Below are 16,570 nucleotides of genomic sequence, written 5' to 3' on the forward strand. Positions count from 1 at the left end.
GCATCATTTTATGGATGTTTGCAAAAATATGAATTAAATAACTTTGGTACAAAAAACTATTTTTGTGATCACTTTGCCCATTCAGTAATGCTTTTGAATGACATTTTTTTTACATGACCAAAAATAGTCACTTGCCCTCTATAGGGTTAAGAATCCTTTTCTTCTATAAGGGGGTGAATAACAAAGTTTGAAGGAAATAAATCCCATGGTTTTGCCCCCCACGAAGTGTTATTGTATCTTTGAGGGGTCTTTGAAGCACATTCCTGTCCGTGTGCAGTGCAGACTCGGTCCACGGGGGAAAGGGAAAATGAGAGGTTTAGCAACAGGAAAACCGCTATGAGAACATTCCTGACTGAGCTGAGTAGGGCTGAGCGGGACAATGAGGGGTGGGACAAAACTGTACACTTTGCAAGAAAAAAAAATGTAATCTTGCCTTTTGATCACTGTCAAAGACATCAACAAAAGGCTCCCCTCCATTGGACAAAACTTGTTGAAGCAACCCTAATAGGGTGGAAGCAGCCTGGCTCCGGGCTTCTCGTTTGCGTGTCAGTGTAAATATGGAACAAGATCCAAGATGAGATAAGATCGCACGTTTTCAGTGTATATCGTTTTTCCCCCCTCATTTTTACTTATGCCGTATATATGGACCGGGTTAAGAAAAAAATCACCAGCTTCTGGGGGACCACTTTGTTCAGGAACGGCAGGATGCGAGCTCTCTTTGGATCAAACATCTTCTCTTGAGCTTTCGGAGTGGAATGAAAAGTATAAAGCTTAATTCTTGGCCACGTTTGTGTTTTAAGCGCTCGAAGTTGGACGACGATGGGAGACGTGCGGTATCCAAACGCATCACGTTGAAAGGAAAGCTGATGACAGGTGAAGGCATCACATTTATTTTTACCGATTTGTCACTGATGAAAAATGATTTTAATACAGACATCACGTGTACTTCACACCGAACCGTCAAACTTCTTCAACTAACAGGTGTCATCGAATGATCTACTTGAGATGGAGATAAAGGAGAATACATTTTCCCCGCATTATTTTGTTGTTACTTAGTGCTACGAGTTTGACATTTAATCGCCCAGATATAGAAAAAGTTAAGACATTAAATTTTGTTTAAATTTTGGTTATTAAATAATGCTAAGGAAACACATCAAATCATATTAAATAACAAATAGTGAAATCTCAGTCACTCTGTATTTTCATAATTGAGTATTTTAACATTGATTATACATTCATTTATAAATCTCATCTCATCTAATTTTCTGGACCGCTTTATCCTCATTGGGTTGCAGGGGGTGCTGGAGCCTATCCCAGCGGACACCCTGAATCGGTGGCCAGCCGATCGCAGGGCACAAGGAGACGGACAACCATGCACACTCACACCCACACTGAGGGGCAATTTAGTGTCCAATCAGCCTACCATACATCTTTTTGGAATGTGGGAGAAAACCGGAGTACCCGGAGGAAACCCACGCAGGCCCGGGGAGAACATCCAAGCTCCACACAGGTGGACCGACCTGGATTTGAACCCCGGACCCCAGAGCTGTGACGCCACCGCGCTAACCACTCGCTCCACCGGGCTGGCTCATTTATATATTAAACAAAAATAATTGGAACAGTCTGAACCTGTTTGCATTTTAATTTAACCAAATTTAAACTGTACTGGACATAATGTAATTGCAAAGTTCTTAAGCGACCAATAATTTAATTGACCACACACTATAATCAAATCTATATTGAACTAGCTCATAATTATTAAGATTGTACCAGTTGTCCTTATGTAGTTGAGTCAGCTGTAAAGTTTTGAGTTTGGTTAAGATTCCATCAACTTTAATCAAAAGTCTTAATATTTTATAGCTAATTTGTGTGGTAAATTTAAAAAATGCAGACACCATACAGTACATAACGGAATAGTGTTGTGTAAGTATAGTATTATAATTTCAGATTTCTGTGAATGTATTAGGGTTTATAGTGCTTTGTGGTGCTCTGATATCATTCAAGTTCCCGATACCAATTCTATTGGTCACAAAGGATACTAAAGCACAATTCAGGACACCATGATTTGGTTGCCAGTCATTCAAAGGGCTTTGTTTTATGCTTAAGGCAATTATAGTTGAAAGAGGACATATGACACCTCTTTTCAGGTGTGCATTAAAATGTCACAGTGCAAATGGCTTCGCTCACATTCATAACGAGCAACTGTAAAGTCAGTTGTGAATAATATTTTTGCTCATACATAAAGATTATTATGGTTATTTTTCCAGTCCTAATATGATGTATTTCACTTCTCTTCACTCTTCAAATGCTCTTGTGTCAGTCAGTCCAGTGGGGCTGGAGCACACTGGACGAACAGACAGAACAGATATTATTATTATGTCAGCACAAAAACAGGTTAGTAGAAGAGCCATTGAGACCAATATCTACCTGCCAAGATGCTTCAGAAACTGTCTAATCTTAATCTTTTATTGTGAACATTGCACAAACAATTTCTTGAATTCAATAGCCCAAAGAAACATATATGTATACAATCAGTTTTAACGTAGTGATTTTTTTTCTGAGGAAAGAAAAACATTTCAAGTTTCCTGGCTCTGTTGAAAAAAAATAATAATGAAAACACCCTTTAGTCCTCAGTGGTCTTTGCGTCCCGCTGCCAATGTGGTGACCCGAGTTTGATACCCACCTGTGTCTCTCATGCGGATCGATTGTTTTGCTATGGCGACCACTTAGGGGGCAAGCCGATTCTGTCAATCTTTATCAATGTTTCTGACTTCATTTGCATTAATCACATGTTTTATTCCCTCTAGTCCTGCTGAATCTAAACATATGTAAACATAATAGAACATATCAGACAAATAAGTTGACTAAAAGATCTAAATAAAGCTACAACAAAAGGCCACAGTTTGAAGAAATTCACAAATTAAAGGCAAAGGCATCCTACATCTATATCTGTCTGGAAATGATTAGAAAGCTATTTTGAAAGCTTTGAGACTCAAGCAACTCACAGCGAGAGCCAGTACTCACAGATGGAGTAAACAAGGGGCAGTGGTTAACCTTCCCGGGATTAGTCGGCAGACAATATAAACCAAAGACTACAATCCAAACTCATTTAAAAGGTCACTTAGGAACCACGACAACCTCCACAGCAGTGGTCCCCAACCAACGGTCCGCGAGCCACCTGGTGCCAGTCCACCAGAGTAATAAATATTAACATTTTCAATCTCGCCCTCCTACTTGAAATTTGAAAAGGTGTTATAATACGAATAAATAATTACTATTATGCTTAGGACTTTTATTTGCCATCGTGGACGTTGTTCGTGCACCGACCCCAGCCCCACCTAATTTTGTCTAAAGTTGTCACCCTCCCCATTAGCTGGTCCACGAGAAAATAGAAAGAGCTTTACCGGTCCGAGAGAAAATAGACAGAGCTTTACCGGTCCGGGGTGAGAAAAAGGTTGGGGACCGCTGCTCTAAAGAATTAAAGGCCTACCTTGTGTCAGTTGCTGTCAATGTTCATTCTTAACAACAATGAAGAGACTGGACAGGAAACATAAAAAAAAATCATTTATTTCCCAACATCCCACAAGAGTAAAACGTTCTCAAAAAGTGTGCGTCTCATCCAGCTAGTGGAAATATGACACAGAATTACAGAAAAAGAACACCCTACTAACAGTTAAACATGACAGTAGTAGTGTAGTCTGGGGGTGCTTTTTTCTCTAGAACCTGGACAACTTGCTGAGATTGACGTTCCCATGACTTCTGCTCTTAGCCAATTACTTCCATTAGTTGATGACCACAATCTAAAATGAACTTTGGTTGTATAGCAGACAGTTATCCAAAAACCTGAAAAAGCCAGAAAATCATCTTCTGAATGGTCTTGCCAAAGTAGGGACTTGAATGCAATTGAAATGCTACTGTATATACACGGTATGGCCAAATACATAAATACTTTAAAAAATATTCTGTTTAGAAACAATTTAAGTCAAACCACCAATTCTGACTTCTCCACTTCAGGTGAATAAAATAACATCTAGATTTCATGCTTTTCTTAATTCAATTCTATAGCACTCATGCATGTGAAAACATGCAAACATTAAGTGAGCCAAGATGCCTGCCAAAGCCTTGCTTTGTCTGCCAGATGAAGACACACTGAGTCATTCCAGTCTGTCACTGTAATTTTCAGAAAGTTGCAAACGCTGGTTATGACTCTAGGGTTGTATAACAAAAATGCATAATGTTCCTCACCTATGAGTAGGATGCCCTTATAGAAACGTCCTCGATTATTAAAAGACTGGGCAGCTCATATGTCATTTTCCGAACCCCTTATCCTCACAAGGTTTGGGGGTAGGCTGGATAGTTTTACATTTAAAAGACGTGCGGTTATTTTGCAACGAGCTTTTGCGTTTGAGTTGTGAGGCCCAGTTTGTGGGTCATTGAGGCTGCTGTACTGTTGTATGCCTCTACCATCCACCACTCAAACCACACAGTCATCCAGATGGAATGAGAGATCTGCCTCCCTGAATCTAAACTGTCGATGGAAGGAAAAGATGACAATGGATCTTTTCCCCTCAGGTCACGGGGTATAGCGCTGGGCACAAGAGGGACAAACAGGAGAGGGCTCAGAGAGGAAGCGTTCTGGAGTCGAATGTCAGAACGGCCTACGATGCAAGACGTGATTACACCCCCCTACTATGTCGGGACAAGCAAACCATAAAGTGATAGCTAGATAAATGAAACCCAGCTGTGGTTTTCCACTGAGAATTTCAGAGGGTGGGGTTGTGTTTATGTGAGATTTGGAGATTTACCAGCAGTGACTTGCAGGCTGCACAATACAGGAAGTGCGAGCTCACGTTTGATCAAATATGGCTTATGCGGGGAGTAGGAGGCAGATTTGGACTGGGGTGGGTGGCGTTGAGTCTAAAGATAGTTTGTCAGGAATTTATCAGACTTTCATGTAAGGTAGAAATGTTGTTTTCACATGATATAGGTTAGTTATTTGTGGAGTAACATGCATGAGCATCAGAATCTCTGTGATCCAGCAGCCTCAACTTCTTGAGATGCTTGTGGTTTTTACTCATCAACGCCGAGGGGATTTACACAACTTTTGTAATGTGTGCATATTACACTGCTTTGCTGTAAAAGAGACACACTGCACGAAAACATTTTATGCATGGCAAGAAGTGCTGATTATTTAAGCCAATGTTTCGCAATGTAAGGCTCATATTTTACACTAGGAAAGGGAGACAGCTTGAACTGTCACAAAAAGTAAATACACAGGTTCATTGCATCCGCTCATCTGGAGGAAGAACATTTCATTGTTCTGTCACTATATATCACCAGGCTTGATAATCTGACAAAGATCCATGATGTCAAGTTGGATCATTTCCTGTGGCACACCTGATGATTTATCATCACGCACTGGTTGGAAATAGCAGATATAAACAAAAAACTAGCAACTTTTAGTTAAAAGCTAAATTTGTATTTAATATTTGCACGGAGAACAAGTGTTGTGGCGACCCACCTCTCGTTTCACGGATGCAGTCTTTCAATCCAGGATCCAATCTTTGTGGGTAGCTTGAATATTCGAATACTTGACTGTAAAATGTGTTTCTCAAACTGTCAACCTTTTTTTCTGCGTTAGTTTTACGTCCCTCACTCTGCTCGCTTACAAAAGTGGGCCTTATCATCATTCTAAGCACAGGTATACAAAAGTCTGCAAGTGGATTTTTGTGTCAGCACAAAACTCACCACACCTGTTTGAGACTTTGGCAAGTCAAAATGTAGGCGTTCTTTTTCTACGCCGCCAAACAGCTTGTTTTCAACACGGGCCTAACACCATTTTGGTGAGCAGACAGACAGACACACAAGCTTCCCAGACACACATAGTGATTTTATTCACATGTGAATCCGAATACCTGTATAAATCAATTCATTATTGTTATCCTAATTGTATTTTTAGAACCATTTCGAACAGAATGACATCTGGTTGTCGTAATATGATGACGTGAATGTCCACCTAAGTACAGCATGCTTCCGCATTGTATGTAAGACTGTGTTATTTGCGTGACCTCCGGCCCTAAACAATGAGCAGCCAGAGTCTCGCCGGCCAGCCGGGTGGGGCCACTCAATGGCAGGAAGCATCGCCATCAATATTTACTCTGCAACAGGGGCAGCTGAGGAGTCGACAGGCCTGGAGCCTGGGGAGCACAGCGCCACATGCAGCCTCAGCCCACTTATACAAACACTTCTGAGTGCTGTTACAGACTTCCCCCACGCCAACTCACTTTTTTCTCCCCATCCCAAGCAATTAGAATATGGGCAGACAGGCTGCGCCCACTGACCGCTGTTTTGAACCTTATCGCTTCTGCTCAGGCTCTGAACATTTGAGATTTCACTCCCAGAGCTGCTGATATATTAACCAAATCACATTTCAGCTTTCTAATCATAAGCAGGAACACAATTTGCATTTTTAACTATTTTTTGTGTTGTTCACAGAGATGGAAAGTCCGCTTGGCTTCACTGCGATACTTGTTGGACTAGTGCTGTTCATGCCGGCATGCCATGCAGGTGAGTGAAGGGCAATGCTACACATAATGCACAATGAAAGTGTACGGCAAGCCATTAACAACAGCATAGGTATTAAACTTAAGGCCTGGGGGCCTGATCCTCCCCAGCACACATTTCCTTGTAGCCCTTGAAAGCAAGTCATGTGTGTTGACTAAATAATTCTCATCAAAATTGTGTTTAAATTGCTGTTGTTAAAAACTTGGAGATATTGCGAGGTATTTATGTCATCCAATATTCATTCATTTTCTGAACCGCTTTATCCTCATTAGGGTCACGGGGGGTGCTGGAGCCTATCCCAGCTGACTTTGGGCCAGAGGCGGGGGACACCCTGAATCGGTGGCCAGCCAATCGCATGGCACAAGGAGACGGACAACCATTCACTCTCACACTCATACCTAGGGACAATTTAGAGTGTCTAATCAGCAGCCTACCATGCATGTTTTTTGTAACGCGGGAGGAAACCAGAGTACCTGGGGGAATCATTTTTACTGGTTTCCAATTTCACAACCAGTTATCATTCAATTTGTTCTTTTTAAGTAATAGTTTGAAGTAACGTTTTGATAGGTTAACACAGTTATGATGGCCCTCTAAGGGAAAACACATAACTTTGATGCCGTTTCAGACAAACACATTGTACTACACTATATCGCATAGTACTATAATTAGTATAGTACAGTCATTTGCACTTAGGCTGCTAATCTTCTTACATATGAAGAAATTATATTACAAAGCAACCATATTGATTACACATCCACTTTTGAATATCAATTGGTACAGTGCGCATGATTTATTGTGACGACACAGTAAATTACGTTTGTGTCGCAGACAAGCTAATTTTCCTAACATTTAATGTACTTCCTCTTAATTAGGCAAATTTCCTCTCATGTTCCTGTATTCTATCTTGACAAGTTTAGGGTCAAAAGTTCATCAGTTCCTGGATATCATTCAATGGTGTGTGAGGGTTAGGGTTACTGCTTTTTTTGTTTTGTTTTGTTTTTACTTAAGTAATCGATTTATTTCAAATTCAAGTTTAACATAGAAGATAATTCTACTAACTGTACTGAATGTTTAACTGGGCTATACCCTTTTAAAAATAAACAATAGAGTGAATTTTTGTATTACATTTCAGTTGCATTAAACTTGGAAGCATAATACATTTCACAAATAATTTACAATGGTTTCTTTTTAAATACTTATTATAATACCATTTTTATATGTTTTGTGTACTACATTTGAAATCATTAACTGCAGTTTAATATTATAATAATGATATCTAATAATAGAATCTGTTCATATTGTAATAATTTTACATTGTTAAAGTAGTGTGAGTACAAAAAGCGGTAAATGCTTGGGCTCACAAAGGAACTCTAATACAGTATTGGTCATTCTGATCCCAATGGTCGTTGGACAGTCAAATATTTTTGTAGCCCGTATTTGGTGTTAAAAGTTTGAGAATAACTACCATAGATAAATTGTGCAAATGGCTTGCAGCATTTCAAGAGCATCTTGCTGAGGATAAATAGTACAGAAAACAAACGGCTGGATTAAATTGCTTTGTTGTTCTGCGGCCTTTGCCACTGCATTGTCTAACTTGTAACTATGCCTTTCCTGTATCTGTATTCTCACCCTCTTGCTACTGTCACAATGAAATTTCCCGAATACGGGATGAATAAAGTTATCCAATCCAATCCAAATCATACAATTTTTCAAAGTGAACATTCATCTTGAACATGGCTCTGCCTCCTGGTGGCCGGGAAATTAGTAAGTCAATTCTTAGATGCTAACTCGATTGGTAAAATTGTTGGTAAACTGATAATTCTGTATATGTATATGTCAAATCATACTCATCCAGGTATTGTAATCAATAACAACACAGGGCTTTGTAATTCCTCTCATCACTTTCAGATTCAATGGGTGGTGAGGAGCTGCTGTGTTCTTGCATAAATGAAAAAGGCACATGCATAAACGATACGTGCAGGGGCAACATATGCTTCTACACATGGGTGCACGGCCATGAGGAGAAAGGTTGCTTCTCCAAGCACTACATGGAGCAGTGCTTCACCGTCTTTGAACGCTTCCATATCTTCTGCTGCAAAGAGAACCAATGCAATGCCTTTGCAACGCCGCCTCCAAACATTGGTCAGTAAACTTCACCTTGACAGAACTGTTTATGAACTTCACACTTTGTGCTCATCTCCATATTTTCACATCACTTTGAACATGACGGGTTAGGGGTATAATGATTTTTACTGAAATTTCAGGATGCACTCCACTGTTACATTTTACAGGCCTAACTTCATTTCGTGGTTGACTTCCAACTGAGGCCACCTCATGGTGTAGAGAGGTTCACTTATCTGACTTGACTTGATTGTGAGTGCGAATGGTTGTCTGTCTCTGTTGGTGCCCTACCGCTGATTGGCGACCAGTCTAGGGTGTACTCTGCCTTTCGCCCGAAGTCGGCTGGGATAGGCTCCGGCAACCCCCACAACCGTTGCGAGGATGCGCGGTATGGAAGATGGATGAATGAATGAACTTCAAACTGCAGATCCAATCGGTCAGTGCTTCAGTACTTTATGCACACCTTCCTTGCTTTTCTCCAACCAGCAGCTGAAAGTCAACATTCAAAACAGGGGGTTTTGTTACAAACTACTATTAAAGTTGCCATCTTTATAGTACTTTGATAGTGAAATATGACTCGGTGCAGTTTACGGGCAGTAAAAAAAAACAACTTCATCCACTTTATCACAGTGAGATATGTTTTTGGGCCATGCAGATGGTGAGAAAACCACAGTAGCGCCACAACAGCTCCGTCCAGAGTTGTGGATCACTGTAGCTCTACTGCTGTTATTGACCGTGGCCAGTTTGTGTGGCCTGCTGATCTTTCTGCACTTCCGGAGAGCACACATCCGTCTCCAAAATGCCGAAGACCATGATGCCACCATGCTTAAAGTCCCAGTGGGAGAAGACCCCACGTATGGTGTAAGTAATTTAATGTTTAACCTTGTCAAGTTGTAATATTTTACAGAGTTTGGGTTTTAAATTCCAGGATATATTTGATGAGTTCTGCACATCAGGGAGCGGTACTGGGCTCCCCTACCTGGTCCAAAGAACTATGGCCAGGCAGATTTCACTAGTGGAATGCGTTGGTTAGTCTTAAATATGATTACTGCCGTTGGTGTCTTCTGAATTTTCTTGCAATTGACAATGTTTTTATTGTTGACATTCAAGGTAAAGGCAGGTATGGGGAAGTGTGGAGGGGAACATGGATGGGGGAGAGTGTAGCAGTCAAGATCTTCTCCTCCAGAGACGAGCAGTCCTGGTTCAGAGAGACTGAGATCTACAATACCGTCCAGCTTCGGCATGACAACGTGCTGGGTATTGCGCTGGAATTCATACTGACATATGTGGAGCATCAGGCGTGAGGCCAACTCTAAAACAGCTGTCTTCTGTTCTCACTTCAGGTTTCATAGCCTCTGATATGACATCCAAGAATTCCAGCACCCAGCTGTGGCTCGTCACCCATTTTCACGAGCTTGGATCACTCTATGACTTCCTGCAGTACAGCAGCTTAGAGCCCGAGAGCTGCCTGAAGATGTGCCTGTCAGTGGCTTGTGGTCTGGTCCACCTCCACACTGAGATCGTCAGCTCACAGGGCAAACCTGCCATTGCCCACCGAGATTTGAAAAGTAGAAACATCCTTGTGAAGAGGAACGGGCAGTGTTGCATCGCTGACCTTGGTGAGACCTCCACTAATACGTACATCACAGCCCCTCGCATTCTTCAACAAGCCTACAGAAGCACGCTGCTGTGTTTTTCTCCTATAATAGGTCTAGCTGTGATTCACTCTCAGACCAATGATTATCTGGATGTTGGCCACAACCCTCGTGTGGGGACAAAACGCTACATGGCGCCTGAGGTGCTGGATGAGAGCATACGGATAGACGTCTTTGAGTCCTACAAGCAAACAGACATCTGGGCCTTGGGCTTGGTCTTCTGGGAAATTTCGCGCAGAACAATTGTCAATGGTAACCGCACTATCAGCATTGTAACTTATGTAGAGCACTCTTACTGGTGGAAGAGAAAGAAGCTTTAAGCAGATATATTTTCCCAGCTCAAACCCCCCAAAACATACTTACCATTGTCCAAATGAAAAGGTAAAACTAAGTTCTTGTTCTTCAACCATTCCATTTACCATTTCCCTACAGGCATCATGTTGACCATAACATACAGCCTCCTGGGGATTTCTGTGTGGCTCGCCATAAGCCCCTACAGAATAAAAGCGAACAAGTACATATCTCTTGTATGCAGGCAAGGCTCACCTCTGAAGCAGTGTTAGAATATTGGACTTTTGAAAAGTATAGTGCCAGAAACATTTTTTCGTCATTTCTGTATTTATTTTCATTCTATTATGAAGCAGGGTGTGTCATGTAAATCTGTGTTACAAAAAACAACTATGTTTTTAATGTAACTAATTCAGTAGCGAGCACCACTCATTCATTCCTCTTCCATACCGCACATCCTCGTAAGGGTTGCTGGAGCCTATCCCAGCCGACTTCGTGCAAAAGGCAGACTACACCCTAGATTGGTCAGCAGTGAGGCGTAGAGCACACAGAGACAGGCGACCATTCCAACTCACAATCATACGGCCACCAGCGGGAATCGAGCCCGTGTCCGCACGCACCGAAGTCAGGCGAGTGAACCTCTATACCAGGTGGCTCACTCCACGCCAACTAGAAGATAATCTGTAAAAATAAAGTACCAGACTAGGTATATGCGACTATTGAGCTTCCTACAAATATTATATAAAATACTGGTGTCTATGGATTATTTTACGAGCAACCAGTTGGTTAAGGTGGAGCTCAGATTATTTCTTGGTTTCTCGGTACAATACGGCTAAATTGTCAAACTGTAATCCCCACTCACAGCCCACAATAGTCCCTTCTACACTCATTCTTTAGATTTTAAATTCGTCAGTGGTTAACTCATTTTACTCTCGAACGACCATCTTTGGATGACTCATCCATTGGATGTACAGTATGATAGGTTTGTTAAAAAGATTTTGAGATCTTTTATAGTATTGTGAGTATACATACTTTTGGGAAAGAATCCACTGAACTGTACTACGTGTTGTGTTTTCTCAGACATGTCCGGCTGGTTTTATGTATATTAGAGACACTGAGATAAGTTATTTCCATGTCTCTCAGCACTCGGCTTTCCCTTGTCTGTGTCTGTCTCGACTATCCTCTCTCATGATTAGCACTACAGTAATTATAAACAGTCTTATCTGGTGTCGGCACTCTCGTGAACATACACCAGACGCCAAAGTGTGCAGATGGATACTTGCACATAGTTACACGCATGCACATAAATAACTCACTCTGCGAGTTGCCTACACACTTTTGTAATATATTGTGTGTGCAGTTCTCTAATCCTAGCACTGACTTCTGGGAATTTCTATCTTTTCCTGTGTTTTTGTGTAATCAAATTTGCTCCCACTAAACTGAGCTCAATGGGGATTGCTGCTCTGACGAGACATCCATGTTTATCGATTAAAAAGATGTAGATAAGTCACCGACTTGTCTCCTCATGAGGATGATAATGAGTCTTCCAACATGGTGCATTCCATTTAGCCTAGTTTCCCACCCAGCCTCAAGGAATTTCTTGCAATATATCATTCAGCAGAGGTTATGGAGTTGAAATATGCTTTTATTTTTTTTAGGGATTGTGGAAGAGTACCGTCCTCCCTTCTTTGACCTGGTGCCTACTGATCCCAGCTTTGAAGAGATGAAGAAAGTGGTCTGTGTAGACCAGCAGAAGCCCAGCTTGCACAACAGGCTGCATTCCCACCCGGTAGGGTGTGATTGTGCATCATCAATATCAAAATACTGTGTCCATGTGCAGTGTTTTATCACAACAATGTCAGGTTTAGATTTCAACTTGTACTGTTTTCTGACCACTTTTCATGTAGATGATTACTCAATCAGCAACAATTGTCTTAAAGAGAATTGCTTGGAAAGTGAGTTTTCACATGGTTGACCTCACGCCACGATTAGTGGGCTTTGATTACAATATTCCATTTCATTCCAAAGTCCACCACCACAAGCCTCTTTCTCCTCAAGATAGGAATTATCCGTTTTATTCATGTCTTGCTTTTTTGTGTAATGTGAACATTTCCATGTTTATGAATTAGTATCAAATAACGTTTGAACCTGCTGCTCCATTCTCCACGCCATATTCTGAGATCTACAGCTTTGCATTTAGATATTAATGTAATTGAGTCCATGGCTCCATTTTTAATAGTAATTATGTTTAATAAATACTAGTAATACATACATACATCAATTGAAATCATCAATTTAGACGATAGGATATGTTTGTTTGCATACACACAGTGTGTGCTTGCATGTGTGACCAGTAAAATTGAAAGACTTTGAAATGCCACTAATCCTTCTCTCAAATAACCAATAAAATAAATTCTTATATTTTTATGAGGCAAAACCAAAGTCTATTTATTGTACTTCAGTCAAAGTTTATTTAAAAAAATAGTCTGACAGTAAGTAGTACTTAAATTAGGAATAACTCTAATATGCCCTTTTCGTTAAAGAACGGTTTACTACAAAGCAAACTGCTGCATTTTGTAAAATAACTCGAGCTCATGCTTACACACAATGTTCATATCTCTTTTTTCATCACAAGTAAAATCCAATAAATTGAATTAATGGCATCCCATATCTTAAAAAAACCCACTAATAAATTAGGAAGGTTATATCTTAATGCCCGACAACAAACAAAGACAGGCCAATGATTGCTGTCTTTGCTAGTATAAGTTTGAAGGACCGACGTTTCTGCTCGATCATGTACAATCCATCCTTGCCCACAACCTCCTATTCCATGTCATCGCTGACATACTGGCTGAAGACGCAACATCAGCTTCAATAAATAATGTGGAATGGTGAAAATACTACACAGAACATAAGGAGGAGTGACAGTTTGTGTTCATCATCTTATTAATCCGTACATTTGTCCGTGTGTACAGATAATGTCATCCATTGTGAAGATCATGAAGGAGTGTTGGTTCCAGAACCCACCAGCCCGCCTGACAGCTCTACGTGTTAAGAAGACCCTCTCCAAATTGGATCATGACAGTGACTTCAATAGCAAGAAACTCAAACAGGACATCTAGAAGACAACTGACAACTGAAGAGGAAACATAAGGTGATTTCTTGCCACAATCCTCCCAGCCAGGCTTTGAATAATTTACATATTTTCAGTTAGTAACTCATACTCTCAGTCCATTTTACTAAGACAATATCATTTTCAGCTGTAGTGTCAAGACCAGGGGTGGGCAAACTATTCCAGATGGGTGCGGGTTGTCGTTCCAAGCTAGAAGAGGAAACCTTTCCACCAATCTGATATCTCAGTGGAATGCAGTCAGGTGCTTCTTGTTTAGGAAGAAACCTCATTGGTTAAACAGTTTGTGTTAGATCGTTTAGAACAAAAACCTGCACCCACAGTGGCCCTCGAGGACCAGTTTGCCCACCCCTGGTCTAGACTATTTTGACCAAAGGGAATTTGTCTGCCCCTCGACCAAAGTCCCTGAAAATGCTGAGAACAGACTGAAAATGATTTTGGCAATGAATAAAAATGACTCTGCTCAACATACTACAATTTCTGTTCTATAAGCACCTTTACCTATTATCTGCACACATTATGTATAGTTGTGTATGTTCTGTATATGGAACACAATTTATTATTGTTTTAGTAATAGTATTTGTTTTAGATTTTATTCTCCAAAAATGTACAATTTTCTTCTGCTTCCTTATTATATACTGAATAAAAATGTATTTTTCAAGTATTTGGACTCGTGGTTTATAACCAACGTAAACTTATTTTGGCCACTAGAGGTCACAAAATTATAAAATTGCATATAACATATTAGCGTTCTGTTTTCTGATCCCATTGCGGCCCGCTGGGGCGAGTAGTTAGCGCGCCGGCCTCACAGCTCTGGGGTCTTGGGTTCAAATCCAGGTCATGTCCATCTGTGCGGAGTTTGCATGTTCTCCCCAGGCCTGCGTGTGTTTCCTCCGGGTACTCCAGTTTCCTCCCACATTCCAAAACATTAATGGTAGGCTGATTGGACAATCTAAATTGGCCCTAGGTATGGGTGTGAGTGTGTATGATTGTCCTGGGTGTCCCCCGCCTCTTGCCCGGAGACAGCTGGGATTGGCTCCAGCACCCCCCACGACCCTAATGAGGATAAAGCGGTTCAGAAAATGAGATGAGATGTCTGATCTCCTGCGTGGAAAGACGTAATTGTCGGTCCTAATGTTATTATTTTCAATACTATTTTTTTTGTAGCTCAGCCATTCCTAGATAAAAATGAATGTGCAAGTCATGCCTAAAAACTGTGGAATTAGAATGCCAATTAAATTAAAATGTATTAATAAGCAATAATCATTTCCCACATTGGATTAACTGACTTTTAGTAAGTCTTTATCTGTTTGGCCATGCAGTTGTGGTTGTCACATGTGAATACAATTGTCATTGTGGGGCATTGCTTTATTTCCATCTATTCTATTTAGCCTGAGTCATTAATTTGAAGTGCAAACATGGTCACATTGGCGCATGATGCAATTAATTTATTGTGAAGCAAATCAGGCTAGTAATAAGAAGCGAAATGAATTTAAAGTTTACTTCTGCTTTTTTCCCCTCTCATGTGTTTTGATTTTCCCAGAGGAGAGGTTTGTTAGAGACAGAAATGTAAAGTACAGCAGTCAAATGTGAGCACCACAGGTGGTGTTTGGATGAGCGTTCACAGCAATGATCCTAAAGCTGATTATTTCAGCCAATTGAGCGCTTTTATATTCCTGTGCAAGGTAAGTTAATGGGCAAACTTGCAGCAAACAGGGGTTATTTGCAGATTTGATTATGTATGCAGTGTATTTTCAAACCTTCCAATTTTGGACCCCAAAATTAGGCCAGTGTCAGAAGGTGAATGGACATGAAGTGAAGTTCAAACAAAACACTTGAGGCTAGGGGCTATTCCAATGTCCATTTTAATCAAGCCTATTAATTGTCAGTCATTTTCTGAACCGCTTTATCCTCACTAAGGTCGCAGGGGGTGCTGGAGCCTCTCCCAGCTGACTTCAGGGACAAGGCAGGGGACACCCTGAATTGGTCGCCAGCCAATCGCAGGGCACAAGGAGACAGACAACCATTCACACACACTCAAACCAGAGTACCCGAAGAAAATTCTTGCAGGCCCCTGGAGACCAGGCAAACTCCACACAGGTGGACTGACCTGGATTCGAACCCAGGACCCCAGAACTGTGAGGCCGACGCACTAACCACTCGACGCACTAACCACTCAAGCCACCGGGCTGCCGCGCCTATTAATTGATTTAAAAAAATTCTCCCTATTCATCCCAATGTGCTGTTTATTACTATCCCTTCACCATTTAGCTTTTCATTTATTGATCTTGCGTGTCAATTATCGTCATGAACCTTGCTGGAGTACTGGTGGGGTCTCATCCAGCTAAGAGGCACACACACACACACACACACACACACACACACACACACACCTATGGAGTGTCAAATAGGGCTGCAGTTGATGTTTTAAGGATGTGTGATGAAACAGATGTATACCTGGAGAAAACCCACAAAACATGCAAACTCCACACAGGGAACCCAATGCCCTGGATTGAACTCAGAACTGTGAGTCAGATGCGCTCACTACTTATCTTAGACCCATTTCACATCCTTGCATTTTTGGTTCCGCTTACCCTCACAAGGGTCGTGGGGGTGCTAGACCCTATCCCAGCCAACTTTGGGCAGTGGGCAGGGAAACCCCTGAATTGGTTGCCGGCCAATTGCAGGGCCCAATGAGACGAACAATCATCCTAGTACTAAGGACAATTAAGATGCCATGTTTTGGGGATGTAGGAAGAAACCGGAGAAAACCCATGCAAACGGGGACAACATTTAGCTATTGTTTCAGAAA

General features: G+C 41.2%; 1 protein-coding gene across 2 annotated transcripts; it reads left to right on the plus strand.

Annotated features, from left to right (window-relative positions):
• The first annotated feature begins 462 nt into the window (after nucleotides 1–462).
• acvrl1 (activin A receptor like type 1) lies at nucleotides 463–14,422 on the plus strand. 2 transcript variants are annotated; one of them, XM_077598962.1, is made up of 10 exons: nucleotides 463–873; nucleotides 6,496–6,567; nucleotides 8,473–8,706; nucleotides 9,341–9,546; nucleotides 9,614–9,713; nucleotides 9,796–9,942; nucleotides 10,029–10,304; nucleotides 10,395–10,592; nucleotides 12,287–12,417; nucleotides 13,604–14,422. In XM_077598962.1, exons 1-10 carry the CDS (start codon nucleotides 756–758, stop codon nucleotides 13,748–13,750), a joined length of 1,629 nt encoding a protein of 542 aa, XP_077455088.1. In that variant the 5' UTR covers nucleotides 463–755; the 3' UTR covers nucleotides 13,751–14,422. The 2 variants fall into 2 exon arrangements, with proteins under 2 accessions (XP_077455088.1, XP_077455096.1); XM_077598970.1 differs by lacking the exons at nucleotides 463–873; nucleotides 6,496–6,567 and having other exon boundaries at nucleotides 8,559–9,121.
• Nucleotides 14,423–16,570: the final 2,148 nt, after the last annotated feature.

This window comes from Stigmatopora argus, chromosome 1, assembly GCF_051989625.1.
Source record: "Stigmatopora argus isolate UIUO_Sarg chromosome 1, RoL_Sarg_1.0, whole genome shotgun sequence".
NCBI lineage: Eukaryota > Metazoa > Chordata > Actinopteri > Syngnathiformes > Syngnathidae > Stigmatopora > Stigmatopora argus.